General features: G+C 38.9%; 1 protein-coding gene across 11 annotated transcripts in view; it reads left to right on the top strand.

The window, feature by feature from the left end:
* The window catches only part of WDFY3 (WD repeat and FYVE domain containing 3), a 156537-nt gene that overhangs the window by 119325 nt on the left and 19320 nt on the right, over window positions 1–17892 (top strand). For 3 of the 11 annotated variants that reach the window (XM_030270343.4, XM_041715969.2, XM_030270342.4), the window contains 17 exons: window positions 238–473; window positions 1710–1844; window positions 3361–3540; window positions 5020–5064; window positions 5508–5741; window positions 7092–7191; window positions 7833–7993; window positions 8539–8768; window positions 9594–9703; window positions 10551–10733; window positions 11650–11807; window positions 12642–12719; window positions 13449–13676; window positions 14409–14462; window positions 16232–16400; window positions 16562–16725; window positions 17480–17628. In XM_030270343.4, the coding sequence (XP_030126203.4) occupies window positions 238–473; window positions 1710–1844; window positions 3361–3540; window positions 5020–5064; window positions 5508–5741; window positions 7092–7191; window positions 7833–7993; window positions 8539–8768; window positions 9594–9703; window positions 10551–10733; window positions 11650–11807; window positions 12642–12719; window positions 13449–13676; window positions 14409–14462; window positions 16232–16400; window positions 16562–16725; window positions 17480–17628 (2614 nt within the window). The remainder of the gene's footprint in view (window positions 1–237; window positions 474–1709; window positions 1845–3360; window positions 3541–5019; window positions 5065–5507; window positions 5742–7091; window positions 7192–7832; window positions 7994–8538; window positions 8769–9593; window positions 9704–10550; window positions 10734–11649; window positions 11808–12641; window positions 12720–13448; window positions 13677–14408; window positions 14463–16231; window positions 16401–16561; window positions 16726–17479; window positions 17629–17892) is intronic. The other 8 variants (XM_041715972.2, XM_041715971.2, XM_041715967.2 and 5 more) reach the window with 6 other exon arrangements.

The following is a 17892-nucleotide window of genomic DNA, read 5'->3' as shown; positions in this document are numbered from 1 at the left end:
CAGTGTCATCTATGTGGTACTGGAAAGCAGTGATTTCCTTTATTTTTTAATTGTTTAAAAAAAAAGAGACAACTGAAGCAGAATGGTATAGTGTGATAGTCTGTATGTGCACATCTGTTTTGTACAGCATTAGTTTCTGAGGAAGTAGCCTTTTAATTTCACCAGGTGAGCAAGAAGGGTCCTCACAGGTAATTCCTTCTTAATGTTGTTGGCTTTGTGTCTTGTTTTCTCTCATAGGGTTCAATGTTGGCCGGAGTGCTGGTGGCAGATCGACAGTGCGGGAGATTAACCGGGATGCTTGTCACTTCCCAGGCTTCCCTGTTCTGCAGTCCCTTCTCCCAAAGCACACTAATGTGCCTGCACTCTATTTTCTCCTCATGGCTCTTTTCCTACAGCAGCCAGTCACTGAGCTGCCTGAAAACCTGCAGGTCAGTGCACCTGTCATCAGCAGCCAGTATAATCAGGGTGCCAAGGTAGGGATTATCTAGTAAGATGTGAATGCAATTCTGTCTGTCATGAAAGAAAATAATGAATTAACCTGGCCCTTTCCTTCTCTGCATCTGCCTCACAGTCATGACGTGGTGTTTAGTGCTGAGCCCTTTGGGTTGGTAGTATGTAGAAGCCAGCCTGCTATGGCTTAGCAGTCACTGGTGTCACTCTACTCCATTTTGGGGTCAAACAAGAAGTAGATTTCTAGTTCAAGCTGGCATGCAGTGGGCATTGAAGGGAACATAATCTTTTGCTTGCTTTCTTTGGTTGTGACGTGGGGTTTTTTTGGTTTTTTGTTTAAGGAGTGGGCAGTTATAAAGAGAGTTCATGGGTTACAGGCAAAACAAGGTTGCTTTTATTTCAGAAGGTCTCTGTGGTTTTATAGGCAGACAACTCAGTTGTTGCTGAAAAATGTTGGTTGTTCTTATACTGAACAGGTTATTTTGTGATTTTTTGAAGTAAGTGAATAGATATTATATGACCTATAACAGTCCTAGGAAACCCCAGGGTAGGTGCTTAATGAAGAAAAGCCACACACGCTTCAGGGTGCCTATTTAGAATGGGTGCAGTGCTGACATTATCAGTGAGATCTGAAAAGTAAAACTTTCAAACCAGAAGGTGCCTGTCTTCTTTCTCAAGAGGAATACTTGACAGCATATTCAGGACTCTGTTACCATGAAGTAGAGGCATGAAACTCACTCCTGTGCCTACTGAAGCATTGAAGTATGACAGTGTTAAACTGAAACTAAATTCAACTACTTAGTAGCTCTCTTAATGCTAGAGGTAGACACTTGGTCCCTTTCTATTTTTAATTGATTTAATTATTTAGACTTGCTCGAAAAGACAACTTGATTTGTGTTGTTCTTTTTTTTTTTCCTATGGGATACCATGTGGGTTTTACTGCTAGATGTGAGTCAGTTAAGATGATTGTGTGGCACATGTGCTGACAATTCTTTTGTTTCAAAACAATTACAAACTTTATGAGAAGTGAGAAGAAACTAAGAAGATGAGAGTTGCAGTTTCATTAGCTCATGGTTAAAAGAAACTTTCTTCAGTGACATGTGACCTTCAAATGACATTTGGTGATAAAGTTTGGAGAATGTAAAATAACTAATTTTTTATCTACTGCAAAATTAGTATATTGTATCTGTAATAAATGGCAATATACAATTGCACAGGAAAAAGGGATTATTTCATGTCTTCTCTTTGCCCTCTTGCAGTTTGATTTAGATTCCATTTGGACATTCATATTTGGAGTTCCTGCCTCCTGTGGCACTGTTACCTCCTCAATTCACAGTGTTTGCACAGAAGCGGCCTTCCTGTTACTGGGAATGCTGAGGAGCATGCTGAATTCTGTAAGCATCAGAAATTTTGCTTGTATTTCAGAACAACCAGTTGTTCAAGTTTTCCATGTGGTTAAAGACCAAATTAGAAAGGTCGAGGTTTTATTAGTATCATGACAAAATTGGCAGTCGGTAAGTCTCATAATACTTGGGTGGAAAGCAAAGCCAGGGACCTCATAAAATGGGAAAACTGGACAGGACAGAACGCACATCCAACCAATATGATTAATGCAACGTTTTCCCCTTTATTAGTGAGAAGATGGCAGTTTATATACACTTCCATATAGTTTACAGTTTACAAAGGCACTCTGATTGGCAAGCTAACATTGTTTACCTTTGCTTTAAGGTGGTCAGGCTTTTCACACTGCAGATCTACTCTAATTCACACTCGAATAGCTCATTACTTTGTAGTTATCTTAACATAATTTCTAACTGCGCCACAACTGAATTCTTACTGCATCAAAGGCTTCTGGGCCCCATCAAGGCTGCTTACCAGGGCCTAGTCTGAGTGGGTAGCTCAATTCTCATCCAGACATAAATCATGCCCTCTCTCGCTCAGAAATTCTGTAACAGGAAAGTGTAATTTTTCTGGGGTTTTTCTATGTTACTTTTCCCCCAGTATCTGTAGAAATATTAGTAGCAACAAAGTTATCACTGCTTTTCCACAAAAAGGCTGGGATTTCTGTTTAGTTGCAGTTAAAACAAAACAAGAAAGCAGAAGGATAGAATATCCTTGGCAGAGATAATTCAATTTCTTTTCCTGATTAACATCATGGGAGAGTGTTTGAGACTCTGTATCCCATCTGCTCAGAGCAATGTGAGTTGCAAATTCCATTCATGAACCTTCTCCATGCAGAGAAGTCCCTGACTATGAATAACTGCATGCCAGAGGAAATTAATTTACTGCCAGAGAAGTGTGCCATCCTCTCATCTTTGAATCTAATGTCAAGAGTAGGGAAAGTTGGTTTCTCAGTGGGAAAATTATGTATTTCCTTGAAACCAGAATGTGTTATCTGCTGAAAATTGCCTCCTGAAGTGCTTGAAAAGCAGCACTTGTTTGGTTGTCACCTGTTGGATCATTATGTGTATGTGATATGCTCTACTGTTTGCATGTTTCTTCCAGGGTAACATGTCCAGAAGCATCTTCTGGACAAGTGTACCTGTTGCAGTCCCCTCTCCTGTTGTCACATGTTCTGTCTCTCTGCTGGTGACCGATCATTATGTTTGGTCCTCACTTATTTGGATGCACTTCAGACATGCTTAGAAACAGGTGCTATGTCTTGTGTGCTGTCACCAGGCGTGTTCAACTGTGCCATCACATTTTGGGTTGGCTTCAGTCTGGTCATGTTTGCCAATAGTTCTGAGTCATTACATGATAGGGTACACATTTTAGCTTACAGTCAATGATGTGCTATAAAATGCAGTTGGTCTCCTATTTGAGGGGTGCTTGAAAGCGTGCTCTTCCTTTCTGAAATAAGTATTCAGTTGGTGCTGTCTGTGCTAATCTGGTGTTTGTTTCTCAACCCAGCCCTGGCAGTCAGAGGAAGAAGGCTCTTGGCTTCGGGAATATCCAGTCACCCTGATGCAGTTCTTTCGGTATTTGTATCACAATGTACCGGACCTCATTTCCTTGTGGATGAGTCCAGAGTTCCTGTGTGCGCTGGCAGCAACAGTGTTTCCTTTCAACATCCGACCATACTCTGAGATGGTAGGAAATCCAGCTGCTTGCTTGTTCAATTTTTCACATGAGTGTTACTTTTGAGGATTTACCAATTACCAGTCATACCAAGAAGTCATCATCAGGACTGCACAAGAGGCCATCATCAGGATTGAGCTGGATGTTTTGTACTTGGATTGTAGAACTGAGAGAAGAGTATGTTAAACTAAAGGGCAGTTGTTGTGCAGGGACATCAGAAGCAGCATTTTAGGGGCAATAGGCAGTTTGCTTGTTTTCTAGTGGACGTTATTTTCAATTGTATGACAAATGCTAGCTAAAATTACACAAGCAAAAGAGCCTGTCAGCCCTCTGCTATGGAGGATGTGATGAAACCTAAAACCTCTTTTTCCTCACGCTTCCCATTCATATTCGTATTTCTGTTTTTGTGGCTTAACCACAAAACAGTGTTCTTGTATTTCCTGAAACTACTGAGGTCAAGCCAAGAGAGGATGCGAATTCAACCATGCTTGCATTGCTGGCTGTAGTTTTCTTTCTTTCTAATGTCATTTGCAGATGATACTATTTCTAGAGTATGAATAGAAAGCAAAAACCACATATTGTTAGCCAACATCTAAAAGTAATTTTATTAAGAACATGGAAGGATAATTAGTCTAGAGGTTACCAAATGCTAGAACTATGGACAATATGATAAAAAACTTCAGGAAATAATAAGTTGTGGTGTGCTATTGTTTTGTTGTCAATAAAAGTGGGAGACCAATTTTTAACAGTGCCTGCTAGCGAGTCTCTCATAAAGACGTGGGGTTTTTTGCTGTTTTGTTAAACTTGCATTTAAAGTAGATTTTAGGAGCTTGCTCTCAAAGAAAAGTTCCATTTACAAACTGGTAATGCTGATTTGGCATTCACTTGTTCAGAGTTTTTAGAGAAGCCTTGTGTCTCTAAGCAGGCTTTAACTACTAGAACCCATGAAATTCTGTGTAGCTGCCTGGCAACTTGAGCTCTTTACTGTTTCAGGGTGCTCCTCACTCTAAATTGGTTTACTCCTCCAGTGTTTCTGTTTGCCCAGATGTGTAGCACTAGTCAGTTAGCTGAATCACAGCCAGATTTCTGCAACAAAACATTAGTCTAAATTCAGCCTTGAGAGAAGATTCTTAACTTTTTAAAGGTCTCTCAGCTTTTCTGAGATTGCTGTTGAAATAGAAAGAATATGTATTTGGGGTTCTCTTAATTTCTTGAAAACACTCTCCTGCTAAAGCAGACCAAATGCTCAGAACATTTGGTTACTTGACATGTAAGCTGGCAATGCAAGGAGCCTGTTGAGGGAAATCATATTGTCTTCTCTTTCCTTTAAAGAAGGGAGTTGCATAGAAAGAGTCAGTCTTCTGGATTTGGCAGCTTTCATTACTGTTTGTGCTTTTGTTACAGTCCTCTTTAAGAGTTAGCCTTTCAAGCTTTTTGTTCATCAGAAATGGGAAAGCTGTGGAGACCCTTTTTTTTTTCTTCTTCTTTTAGAGATTTTTGGGAAACCGGCTTACCCATAACTGCACTCTGATGAAGGTATTGTATTAAAAGAAAAAAAAAAAGGCTCAGTTCCTTTTTTGTTTTATGTTATGTAAGCTTGATGGCCTTTTTTAGTTGGCTTCTGTCTTGGTTTTATTTTAACTGCTTTAGTTAATAACTTTTCCAAAAAATGTTTTTTTCTTTTTTTTTTTTTTTTTCAATGACAACACTTATTTTTGCCAAGTATCTAGAAATCACCCAATTCTGTTGGTCAGGGAGCATGAAATGTAACTCATGCCAGATCATCGTTTGCCTTGGGAATCCAAAACTGGATGTTTTCATACTGGGGAACTGATTCTGAACATCATAATTTTCTAAAAGGCTTCTTAAGAAGCAAAATGTGAAGTGAAATACCATTAGAAAGACAAGCAAAGAATAGAGAAGTGAATAAACTGCCATTAAATCTGATCTCTACAGTTTTAACATGCTGGTTTTTACAGGTCACTGATCTCGATGATGAGGCTGGGTCCCCAGCTGAAGAGTTTAAAGCCTTTGCAGCTGATTCTGGCATGAACAGAAGCCAGTCAGAATACTGCAATGTGGGCACCAAGACCTACCTGACCAACCACCCTGCCAAGAAGTTCGTGTTTGACTTCATGCGTGTGATGATCATTGATAACCTATGTCTCACACCAGCCAGCAAACAGACTCCACTGGTAGACCTTCTGCTAGAGGTAGAGTTTCTTTGTGGTTTGTTATGATTTTGTTGTTTGAGCTTAGTTGTAACACCTTATTTTCCTAAAATGTTTTTTGTTCTATTACGTTACAAAGTTAGGCTACTGATGACCTGAGATTCAGTGGAATTGTCATGAAGTAAGAGTGGAAAAAAAAAGAGAAACACTAATGTTTCATAAAGAGTAGCTTGTTCACCTTTCTTTAATGGCTTGGAAAACCAGCATAAGAAGCTTTCCTCAAGTTTTATTTTGTGGAGTATGATTCAGTGGTTAAACACTTTTCCAACTGTGACATCTGTATCGACTTTGCTGAAAATATAAAACCCCTGCAGAAATTAGGGTTTCTGTTCTGTTTGTGTTAGATAAAAAGACATTGTGCCATAGATGGTGTCAGTTAGATAAAAAGACATATGAGGCCATATACTATAAAACCTCAGAAAATAACTGTTATTTTGCTGTAAATCAACTTCTGAAGTTCATGACACTTGAAGAAAGCATTGTCCTACTGATGGTGAGGCAAGGAGGTGAGGAGTTCAGTTACTATTTAACAGCCTACACCTTTAGACAGTACATTTTGAAATGTTCACATCACTTCTCATTCACCTTGATCTACCTGTTAGTTACCTCACCTTATGTGTTGCTGAGTCTCCCTGATTTTTTCTGAAAGCTGCAGGAATTTTGAGCCATGCTTGTATATTTCCTAACAAATTTCCTGGGGCAGTTGGGCACCTCTTTGCTGTCACAAAGCAAAAACAAAATGTTAGAACATGTTACTTATCCACAGACACTGGGAGGCATATTTGAGATCATGTTCAAGTGGCTGCAGTTCTTCTTCAGAGCTCTTCTAACATGTTATCACTTGTCAACTTTATTCACCCATTAACATAAATAGGATTGGGTGGGTACACACTCCTAAACTTACTGTTATTTCTCTTTCTGCAAAAAAACATTATATCTGTCCCATTTGCTCCTTGTTTACTGAAGGAGGTGACTTGTGTCAACTAAGGAAATCACAGGTTGAACATACATTTATAATGGAGAGTTTCATGCATCTTTTCAGAATGTGCTCTTTTCTAGTACCTGTTATGGCAGAAGATAAATTTTCTGGATTTAAGAAAGGAATAATGCCTACTCCGCAAGACTGCATGCAGCCAATGTCTACTTGATGTGCATGCTTAGATTTTTTGATAAAGCAAAAGCTTTTTACTTGAGGCAGAATGTTAAGAGAAAAAAAACACTTCAGTTCATGGGAGCTGAGAGAAAAGGAAATAATATAGAACACCCTCCCTCTCCCTATTTTTTGCTCATAGAAATTCATTATCTTAATATTATTTTAATATCTTTTTTTAGGCTTCTCCTGAAAGATCAACACGAACTCAGCAGAAGGAGTTTCAGACGTATGTTTTGGATGGAGTGATGGACCACCTACTCGCAGCTGATGTTTTATTGGGTATTGTAGCAAGTTTAATAATCAATCTATTGATTTGGACACCAGGTTTTAATTCTGTGACTTTTTTTTTTTTGGTGTTGTTTTGTTACAACTTGATCATCTTAATTTTTTCCCCTGCCTTTTCCTTTCCTTTGATGTATAAATCGTGTTGATGTGCTTGGATGTTCCCTCCCTACCTTGATTGTGCCAAAACTGTAAAATAGGTTATTCACAAAACTACATGGCTTAGGGGGGCCCAGTCACATTTCATGGTGGCTTGCTGGACTTCCCAGGAGCTCTTGGGCTGCTCTACCTCCATCCCAGGTGTCATGAGGGACTGTATGCATTTCTGTTCAAACTTCCTTGTAAGGCACCCCATTTCTTGCCACAGGAGTAATTTGTCTGCGTGTGGGTGCAGTGCATTCATAAAATAAATCCAGAATCATGTTTTTAAAATCCAGAATAGTATTTTTAAAGTCCAGAGCCATGGTTGCTTATATTGAAGGGAAAGTCTTCTTACGGAAGCCATGAGGTTTTAGCTTTCATTGACTGAATCTCTTTCTCTTTTATGGAAGTCTAGAAAGCGTAAACTAATGTGAATGTATTTATGCAGATGGGGTTATTCAATAAATCTAGAAAACTTTGGGGTTTTTATTACCTAGGTGAAGATGCATCCCTGCCCATAACGAGTGGAGGAAGCTACCAAGTGCTGGTGAACAATGTGTTTTATTTTACACAGCGTGTGGTAGATAAGCTTTGGCAGGGCATGTTCAACAAAGAATCCAAGCTTCTTGTGGACTTCATAATCCAGCTCATTGCACAGGTAACAGGGCTGTTATACTACCCTGCCTGAAAGTTTTTGCAGATTATGTGGAAATGCATGGAGTTATGTCACTAAACAATCTGCTAGTGATACATGTTTGGGTCAGCACAGAATGATGCTTTTCTTTCTCAGGCTCACTCTCTCTTTACTGAGCTTTCTTAGCACATCTTTCTGTGAAGAGCAATTGATCTCTCAGATCACATTATTTTTTAGAAATCCCCCCAAAATAAACAATAAAATATGCCTCACATGAATTTTGATAAGCTCCCTAAATTTACCTTGATATTTTTGGGAACCTTCCTCGCATGCTTTTATTGGAAATTGTTAGAAGACTCACTGTTAGAAATCAGCAGCATCTTTATAGATGTTAAAATTCAAAGTGTTTAATCATTAATGTCATTTCAGTCCTTGAAATTAATGTAATTGACACTTACAGTAAAATGCCAGTTTTGGAAAGTGAACTTGGGTCAATTCAATGGAAGATTGTGTGTCAGCAAAATGAGTTGCTGCTACTTCTGATCATGTTTTTTTTTACTTCCCGTCAGTCAAAAAGAAGATCTCAGGGACTCTCGCTGGATGCCATTTATCACTGCCTGAACAGAACCATCCTGTATCAGTTCTCAAGAGCGCACAAAACTGTTCCTCAGCAAGTGGCTCTCCTTGATTCCCTAAGGGTCCTTACTGTGAACAGGAACTTAATTTTGGGACCCGGAAATCATGATCAGGAGTTCATCAGCTGCCTAGCTCACTGCTTGATTAATCTGCATGTGGGAAGGTAAATATCTCAGGCTGAAGTGCATTCCACAGCCAGGGCAGGGGAGTTCTAAAATGACCATTTTTTACTCACCTTGCAAACAAGTCAGCAAATTTTGGAGGGCTATTTATAATTTTCCAGCCAGTGAGTTGCAAGAAATTCATTTTGAGACAAAATTAGGTTTGAAGATCCTGGAAGATTTTTACCTCCTTTCACAGAGGTACTTTAAGTACTGACAAATGTGTTTATCAACTATTTTGTTATTAACCTTTTATAAATCAAAATGTTTTAAAGATGAAAGGAAAAACCGGTGCTAGGTAATTAGTAGTCAGAGGATTCTATCACTGGATTTACTGTCTGTTGAATCATATCATACAAATTCAATATCTTGGTATTTCTTCTGTATAGCATTGAGGAAGGCCAGTCACGCATTAAATCAGGTGTCTGTGACAAGTGCTGTAGACACCTACTTGCATTGCTGCAAATGCCAGCCTTGCATTTTCATTTGTTCTTTCCAAGAAGATCCACAACTTGCGGATCCAAAGTACTTAGTAACGGTCATCAAACCCCAGTGTTCTCCATTTCCGGCCTCCTCTGTTCTGTGTTTCTTCAAATATCACCATCTTCTAGTGACATGAGTATACGTGGCACATCATCTCTTCATAAACCTTCAGTTCAGCTTGTGACCACAAATTGTCAGAACTCAAATGGACAGAAGTGAAGATGCTTTGTTGTAGTAGTGTATATTAATCTTTGTGAATTTGATAAAAAGTCAACTGCTTTATCTTGGCTTGAGTTTTTGTGTCCTTTTATTCTGATGGTTGTTAATCCATTGTGTGTTTGTAGCAATGTTGATGGGTTTGGACTGGAAGCAGAAGCCAGGATGACAACTTGGCACATTATGATCCCCTCTGATATAGAACCAGATGGAGTCTACAATCAAGATGTCAGTGAAGGTAATCTGAGATTGACAAAGCCACAGATGTCTCATATTGCCACTTCTGTATTGTCATCACTAATCTTTTACCCCAGTGACTTGGGGCAGGATCTTGTGTTATGTGTGTGTTACTCAGCTACTCTCTGGAGGGGCGTCGGGGCTGCGTGTGTATAAAAATATGTAAAAAATAGATGAAAATACTCTTGGAAATACCAAGATAGACAGATTGAGGATAAATTAATGTTTTGTTAAAATAGTAAGAGCTCTTCATTGATTTCTGGACATGCGCCAGAATTAGAAATACAGTTTTATATGCCCTCTTTTAAATGCAATAGAAGTGGCTCATTTTAAGATAAGAAATATATGGTATAAACTATACAATTACTATTTTGTGGCATGCTTACAATCTTTCACTCAAAGAAAGTTGATGAACTAGCTATGGAAGAAAGTATTCAGTGATTCTTAAATGTGTGTGTTTAGTATTGACACAGGTACATAGGCACACATATGTAAAAATGCTGAAGCATAATGTATTATAGAATTATATATATATTTATAAACACAGACTCCTCTTAGGTTTTTTCAATCTCATTTTGTTAATAGATGGGTGTAGGAAACGAGTCACAACTAATCAGAGCCAGTGTTTCAAATTCACAGAGAGAAAACTGCCAAAATTAATTGTTAGACTTTCTCATAGCATACATAATGGCAAAAAAAGGCGCTCTGGCCAAAGGCATTTCACATATCATGCAAGGGGAAGAGAAACTACAGTGTAATCACAAAAATTACTCATTTCACTACTGTAAAAATACCAATTCTACAAGCACTATAGAGAGCTTATGGTTTGTGATCTTGTAATTATACAGGTCGCCAGCTTCTTTTAAAAGCCATAAACAGAGTGTGGACAGAGCTGATCCACAGTAAAAAACAGGTCTTGGAAGAAGTTTTCAAAGTGACACTACCTGTCAATGATTGTGGCCAAGTGGATATAACTGTTGCCAGACCTTTCATTGAGGAAGCGAGTTTAAAGTGTTGGCAAAATCATTTGGGTAAGTCCTGACTGAGGATTTGTCTGTCCTGAAGGGTGGTTTTCCTCAGGATGAACTGTATGCACTGGATGTTTAAATATAGGCTTAGCTTTTTTGTAGCTGTAAATACTCTATAAACTGGCACTGTGTAACACAGAATCCTTCAGAAACTGGACTATAAACAGGCTATTCTTACACTCCAGTGCACAGGGCCCTCTGTGAGTCAGCAAATGGCATATTGTGTATTACAGTGGTAGAGGCATTGACTCCTCCCCATGAACCCGTGGATTTTGATGGCCTCTATTACCATTCCCAGGATTTGATATGCCAGGCAGGGAGGGGAATCCTCTTGAGTATGTCTGGGTGCAGCCTGCAAACTGTTGGCCTGGTGATGAGATGGGAAATTGGTGGCTGAGCAGTCCTTCTCTAGCAGCAGTGATGCTATGACTAATTCTTGGCTGGGAAATCTGTTCATCATAGGAAGCAGTTCTGCAGAAAAAGGACCTGTGAATTCTGGTGGGCAAAAAGTTAAGGACAAATTAGCTCTGCATCCATGTAATAAAGATCAATTGACAATTGATGCTTGACTGAATTAGCAAGAGTTTAGACAGCAGAAATTACGATTCCATAGATGTGACTCATTTGATGATTTCACAGTTCTGAAGTAATTGAAGTTTACCTGGATGTACAGAAAACATATTTGGAAACCTGGAATACCTGGTTTTTGCAGTGTCTGTGTTTCTGTGTATTCCTGTCTGATGTTTGCTCAGGTTTCCAGTATCTCCCTGATGGCTAGTATATTTGCAGAAAGCATTTGAATACAGCTGCACCTTTTTTGAAGCAACAGAAAAGGTCATTCTATCTAAAAAAACAAGCATAATGGGGAGAGGAGGGAAAAAAACCTTCTAAAAAGTACTCCCAACACTTTGTTTTTCAGCTCATGAGAAAAAATGCATCAGTAGAGGAGAGGCTTTGGTTCCAACCACACAGTCCAAACTTTCAAGAGTCAGCAGTGGATTTGGCCTCTCTAAATTGACTGGTTCCAGGAGAAACCGCAAGGAAAGTGGACTGAGTAAACACAACCTCTCTACACAGGTATTTTCTGTCAAGAAATAACATGCAGTCTAAAATCCAGCAATGTATGTTCAGGATTTGTGGTAAATATCCCAAGGTGGGGTGTCTTACAGTGTGTGAAGTATCTTGTGCTTGGTTTTCTTTCCCTTTTTTGACTATGCAGACTGGGTATCTTGCTTCTGTGTGTCTAATTTAGTAGTCGATCTGCATATCTGTAATATTAAGCTAAGAGTCCAACCCTTCACTGTCAGTGAGACTGCTCAGCTGCTTCTGGTTCATGACTGTGATAGTCTGGGTCTTAAATTCAGCTTGCAATACTGCACTGAAATGGAAGCTGTGATACAGATGTTGGGGTTTTTTTCGTTCAGCCCTCAAGATGGAAAGAGGGGTTTGAAAGTTTTGTGGGAAAATATGTTGCTAGTTCTCTTTCTGAGCTGAAAATTAGTGGCTTTGAGAAATTAATGAATTCTCAGTGCTCTCAGTCTTTTTCCTGGTGAGCAAGTATATAATGAAAGGGAAAGGGAAGAACTTAACAAACAGAGCAGACAGGAACTCTTCCTGGTTGTATAAGGAGAGGAAGCAATCAGTGAAAACATAAATACCGTGGGACAAAGGGTGTCTTGAGGATTTCCAGCAAACTAGGCAGCACCCACAAAATATTGTTTAAAAGGAAGAAGGGAAAAGTAATCTTACTCAGTGCCAATCTTCGGCTGTTTAGGAATGTTCTGAATGTCTATTTTAAGGAACTATTCTTTATAAGCAAGTTTAGCAACGTGGTGTATTCCTAGGCTTTTCAATCAAACCAACTCTTGTTTATAAAGTGTTAGTCTGTTTGTCACTTTGTTTTTGTCTTAGGAAATTTCCCAGTGGATGTTTACTCACATTGCAGTGGTTCGGGACCTGGTTGATATGCAGTATAAAGAATACCAGGAGGTATGGATAGCTTGCAGTGCTAAATACCTGATGCTGGTACTTTGGCCTGTTAAGGTTGTACCAGTGCCTTTTCTCAGTATGAGGCTTGTGAAATATTGGACTCTCATTGGTGAAATGCTTGAATGTTTACATACAGTTGTTATTTTTAAGGGGTTTTTAGTTACAATCAAATAAACAAACGAGGAAACTCGATTTGGTTGTAGATGAAAACTCTTGTAGCAATATCACGTGTTAAGTGTGAATTTTTTTTAAGAAGCTTAAATTCCTAACAAGTGTTAAAAAAACCAAAGCAGGGAACAAAAAGAGAGAGATTGGAAATACACTGTATTTCTAAAGCATCATAGAAAAACCAAGAGAAAATGTGGAGAAGCATTGTGTCTAAATGCTACCTTTCATAGTAACACAAAGAAAATTTTATGGTATCATGCAGTAATAGAAAGTGGCTGGTCTGTGCCTTCCCGAATGAAATTGTTCCACGCTGTGGTGTCTGCCAAACGTTCTCAAAGACATTTCATTCAAACTGGTTGCTGAGCTACGTGCTATGAATCTTAAGAAATAACTTCTGAGAGAAAAAGGTCATTTAAAGCAATTTGTTAAAAAAAACCACCAAGCTTTGCTTCATTGAACTTCTCTCTCCTGTGCAAATAAGGACAGGAAGTCCTCCTGTCAGCTTACATTCTTAAACTAATTTTTTTAATTCTGTGTATTTACAAATGTCTTTGTGTTCAGCGTCAGCAGAATGCATTGAAATATGTGGCCGAGGAGTGGTCTCAAATCGAGTATGAGTTGCTGCGAGAGCGAGGGCTCTGGGGGCCCCCAATCGGCTCCCACCTTGACAAGTGGATGCTGGAGATGACTGAGGGGCCCTGCAGAATGAGGAAGAAGATGGTACGGAATGACATGTTTTATACTCAGTATCCCTACATGCCCGAGGCTGAGCAGGAAACAAACTTGACGGTAAGTATTCAGGAGTTTGGGATGGGTGATTACACACCCTGTTGTAAAGTGTTGTTGGATTTTTTTGGGGTTTTTTTTTGGATAGGTTTTTCTTAAGAAAGATACTTTACTCTGTTGATAAGACCATAAGACCTGTTATTCTTCTCTCTGTTCTAAATGGTTGGTAACGTCCATTTGTTCTTCATGATATATTTAGGGAAGGGACTGTGTCGCTTGGCTCAAAACCAAGCAAATTTGGATATATTGCAATGTAATGTGAGGTGTGCAGAGTGATCCTGCCAACAAACAGCACTGGCATCTTCAGAAGCCTCCAGAGGCTGAAAGTTCCATTACTGTGTGAGGTTCAGTCTATCTGTGAAGATGGTGGACTGTGGAGCAGAAATGTTTGTGGCCTTTGAAAGCTTTGCAGTTAGTTCCTGTTAATTTTGAAACACTGCTTTTAAGAAAGGAAGCAGTCTTTATTATGTGTTTTTAAGCCTGTGTGTATGCATGCAGGATTTTTTCCCCTCAAATAATGTCTGAGTGTCAAAGAACTTTAAAAAAGCAGAGAAAACATTTAAGTCAGTCAATTTTAAACTATTAGATGTTTTTGCCTGCTTGTGGTCTGACACACAATACCTGTAGTGACAGTCTAATTCACATGAAGTAGAGAACATTCCATCATACATTCTTCTCAGAAGTGTTCTTTCTCTGATGTATTTGATGCTTATGTAATTGATGCCCTGTTTCCAGTCTGACTTCTCAAACAGAATTCCTGAGACATCTGATGATACCATTTCTCAAAAGGTAAAGAAACAAGTACACTGACTGAAAGAATGTGAAATAAATACAATTTCTCCTGCATGTTAGGCAGTCTTAACAAGGCTTCTACGTTTGGCTTTCAACTTGCTCTTTCAGTAAACAATTCCAGACCTGAGGGTTTTTTCAGTAATCACATTAGAAGATGTTACTGTGCTGTCTTCAACCTTCACCTAATAAAACTTTCTGTAGACCTTCCCTTCTTTGCTGCACACTAACAGGCTGTGTTGGGCTGTGCTACCACTGTTCTCACTGTGTGGAGTGTTGTGGCTTTGGGACTGAAACTATTGGTCAGTGGAACACATTCAGTAATGGGCAACATCACTTGGAAGCACTTACTGGGAAAGTGTTTCCTTCTAAGAGAGGATCTTGGGAGTGTTTTTTCTCCTTTTTGTCCATAATGGGCTTTAAAAGGCCGATTTTTGTTAAAGCCCATATTTGTCTTAGCTGACTGTTCGTTTTTGCTATTAATAAAATGCATACATTTGGTAAAAAGATACGAATCCTTTATTGAAAAAAATAGACATGCTTGGAAATGGCTTCTCTGCAAGCATTTCAGTATTATGCCTTTCTCTGTTAATTAGAGTCATGGTCTTGCCCATCACTAAATACAATAATATGCATTCACTCATTTTGAATTACCTTCTACAATTATCTAATTCATACAAATGCAAATCATTCTATTATACAGAATATCTAATATAAATTGTTACTGTTCTTTCCTTCACGTTAGCAGTGCTTTAAAGGATTTCTCTTTGTAGGTTATACATAAGTTGTTTCCACAAATGTTTTAAGCATTGTTTAAGTGGCAGGTTTTTGCTGATAAAGAGTGAAGACTTGGTTAAATGTAAGTGAGCAAATTAAATTACAGTGCCTTAAATTTTTGATTTTTGGAAGTGGCCTATTTGACCTGAATAATAAACTTTTGTGTTGCTGAGCTTAGTATCTTTATCATTCTGAGCATCAGCTTGTAATAAAACTAGTTTGATTCCTTAATTAAGTGAGGAACATAAGAATTACACTGTGATGGGGGTTGGGACAGACAAAAAGGAAGGAAACTTCACACACGAAAAATCCCCAAACCAAAACAAGGCTCAACAAAGCAAAAAACACCCCACAAAAAAAGACCAGAAACACCACACAAAGGTACAAACAATGCTCAAGTATTTACTTCAGGTACATGCATATTCTTATGCCGGTCTTCTCCCCATAAACCATCAGAAACTTTACTAAAAAAAGAAGCAACTAAATTAATGAAGAATTTTTGAGACTTAAAGCAAATCTCTTGGTGCTTTTTAGTTCATACCAGCTTCCACATTCTTGTATCTTCTTGAGGCAATTTTTTATTCAAATTACTGCCTAACAAAGAAGTAAGCTGGCTAACAAATAAACTGCATATGTTAGTAGGGAGTAAAAAGATGATAAAATAGCCTTCTGAGCTATGAGTGTTAAGCACAAGAATCCCAGCTTTATGACAGTTCATAACATACTGGCTACACCTACTCCCCATGTTCTAGTTCTGTCTGCAGGCTTTTCTGCAACCCCTTGTTTGCTTGAGTAGCACTATAGCTCCTTGCAGATTAGCCAACAGATCAGCTCTCCTGAAGAGTTTCTGTTCCTGTCTGTGTTGGTGTTTGAGCACGCACAAAACACTCAGTGGGCATGCACTGTGCTGCACACCCTGTTCCTAAAAGACCTTCACTGAGAGACTGAGTGAGGAGTTGGCTGACCAAGTGATTTCTTCCATTATTCCCAAGAAACCTGCTCGCTACCGGAGAGCCATCAGTTATGACAGCAAGGAGTACTACATGCGCCTGGCTTCTGGAAACCCCGCGGTCTTCCAGGACGCCATAGAAGAGAACACAGTGGGTGAAACAGCTCCGCAGGAGCCAGAGCATGGGGAGGACACTATTGCAAGAGTCAAAGGTCAGATGGTTTGGTTTGTCATCCTCTCATGCATTTACATTAAAACAAAACTTTTGTTTTTCTCTCTTAGCATTGGGTCAGTAATTTGAAAGATTATAGGTTTTGTGAAGTTAATTTTTTATGTCTCTTTATGACATTTATCTGTCTCTATTCTTTTCCAGGCCTGGTGAAGCCTCCCCTGAAACGATCTCGCTCTGCTCCCGATGGAGGAGACGATGAGAACCAGGACCAGTCACAGGATCAAATTGTTGAGGGGAGTTCAATTGATGAAGAGGAGAAGACTGACAATACAACTTTGCTTCGACTTCTTGAAGAAGGAGAGAAGGTACTGTGTATTTCAAACACACTAAGAACTTAATGTATTGGAATTTCTTCATTATGTCTCCCAAACATGAATAAATGTCATATATATCTTCCTTGATCTGTATATTTCATCAGCTTCTTCCTTAAAATGTGTACTTTGTGTGCCTGACCCTAAAAATGCTGTACTGGAAACATTGTCTTTTTTCTTTACCTTCTGCCTGCAAGGGAAAAATTCACCTATTCTGAAATGAAGGCTATGAACTATCCCATACTTGGTTTGTTATCCTGTCAACTTAATGATCAAGATAGAAAATAAACATTGAAAATATAAATGCTGTATTTGGCACACTGTTCCTAATTAATTGTTCCCTTCATTAGAATGGGAAACCTTGATAAGTAGTATTTTATCACCAAGATCAGTGTTGATTTACCACGCTGTGTATTTGTTATTTTAGGCTTTGTCCATCTGAAGTATACCATTAAATAGCATTGTGATCATGGTTGAGTAGGCTGCGGGTTCTAAAATATGTTCAGGCAGCATAGTGCAAGTGGATAAACTGGTAAATAGATACATTTGTATCATACCAATGAGGCTTTATACAACCTCCTCCTCAGTTACTAGACACTGGTATTAGGTCTGATTAAAGGGGAGACTGGCAGGAATTTTGCTATATGTGCAAGTGATACAGCAGTGTCTGCGACTTGTTCTAACAGAGCAGTGGTCTGAGCCTGTGCTCCTTAACCTGCTTTCCCTAAGCATCTGCTTTTCCTCATAGATCCAGCACATGTACCGCTGTGCTCGGGTTCAGGGCCTTGACACCAGTGAAGGGCTGCTTCTTTTTGGGAAAGAGCACTTTTATGTCATTGATGGGTTTACCATGACAGCCACCAGGGAGATACGGGACATCGAGACACTGCCTCCAAAGTGAGTACATTATGATCATAGACAGTTTCCTTGACTCTTGGAAGCTGAACAATAAGTATTCAATGAGGTTTTTGAGGAGTCAACTCCAAGATGCAGGAAGACCTAAGGTACTGAGCAATTTGTAGTATGGTATATTGTGAAAATGTGTTACCAGCTGTTTCTGTAACTGGACTCTCATATGAATTAATTGGATAATTCTTTTCCAATAAGAAAATTTCTCTTCTTTTTAATCACTTCTCTCGTGCCTGTTCATATTCCTTTACA

Source organism: Taeniopygia guttata, chromosome 4 (genome assembly GCF_048771995.1).
Source record: "Taeniopygia guttata chromosome 4, bTaeGut7.mat, whole genome shotgun sequence".
Classification (NCBI taxonomy): Eukaryota; Metazoa; Chordata; class Aves; order Passeriformes; family Estrildidae; genus Taeniopygia; species Taeniopygia guttata.
Note: the sequence above shows the minus strand (reverse complement) of the source record. Positions and strands in the feature narration are given on the sequence as shown.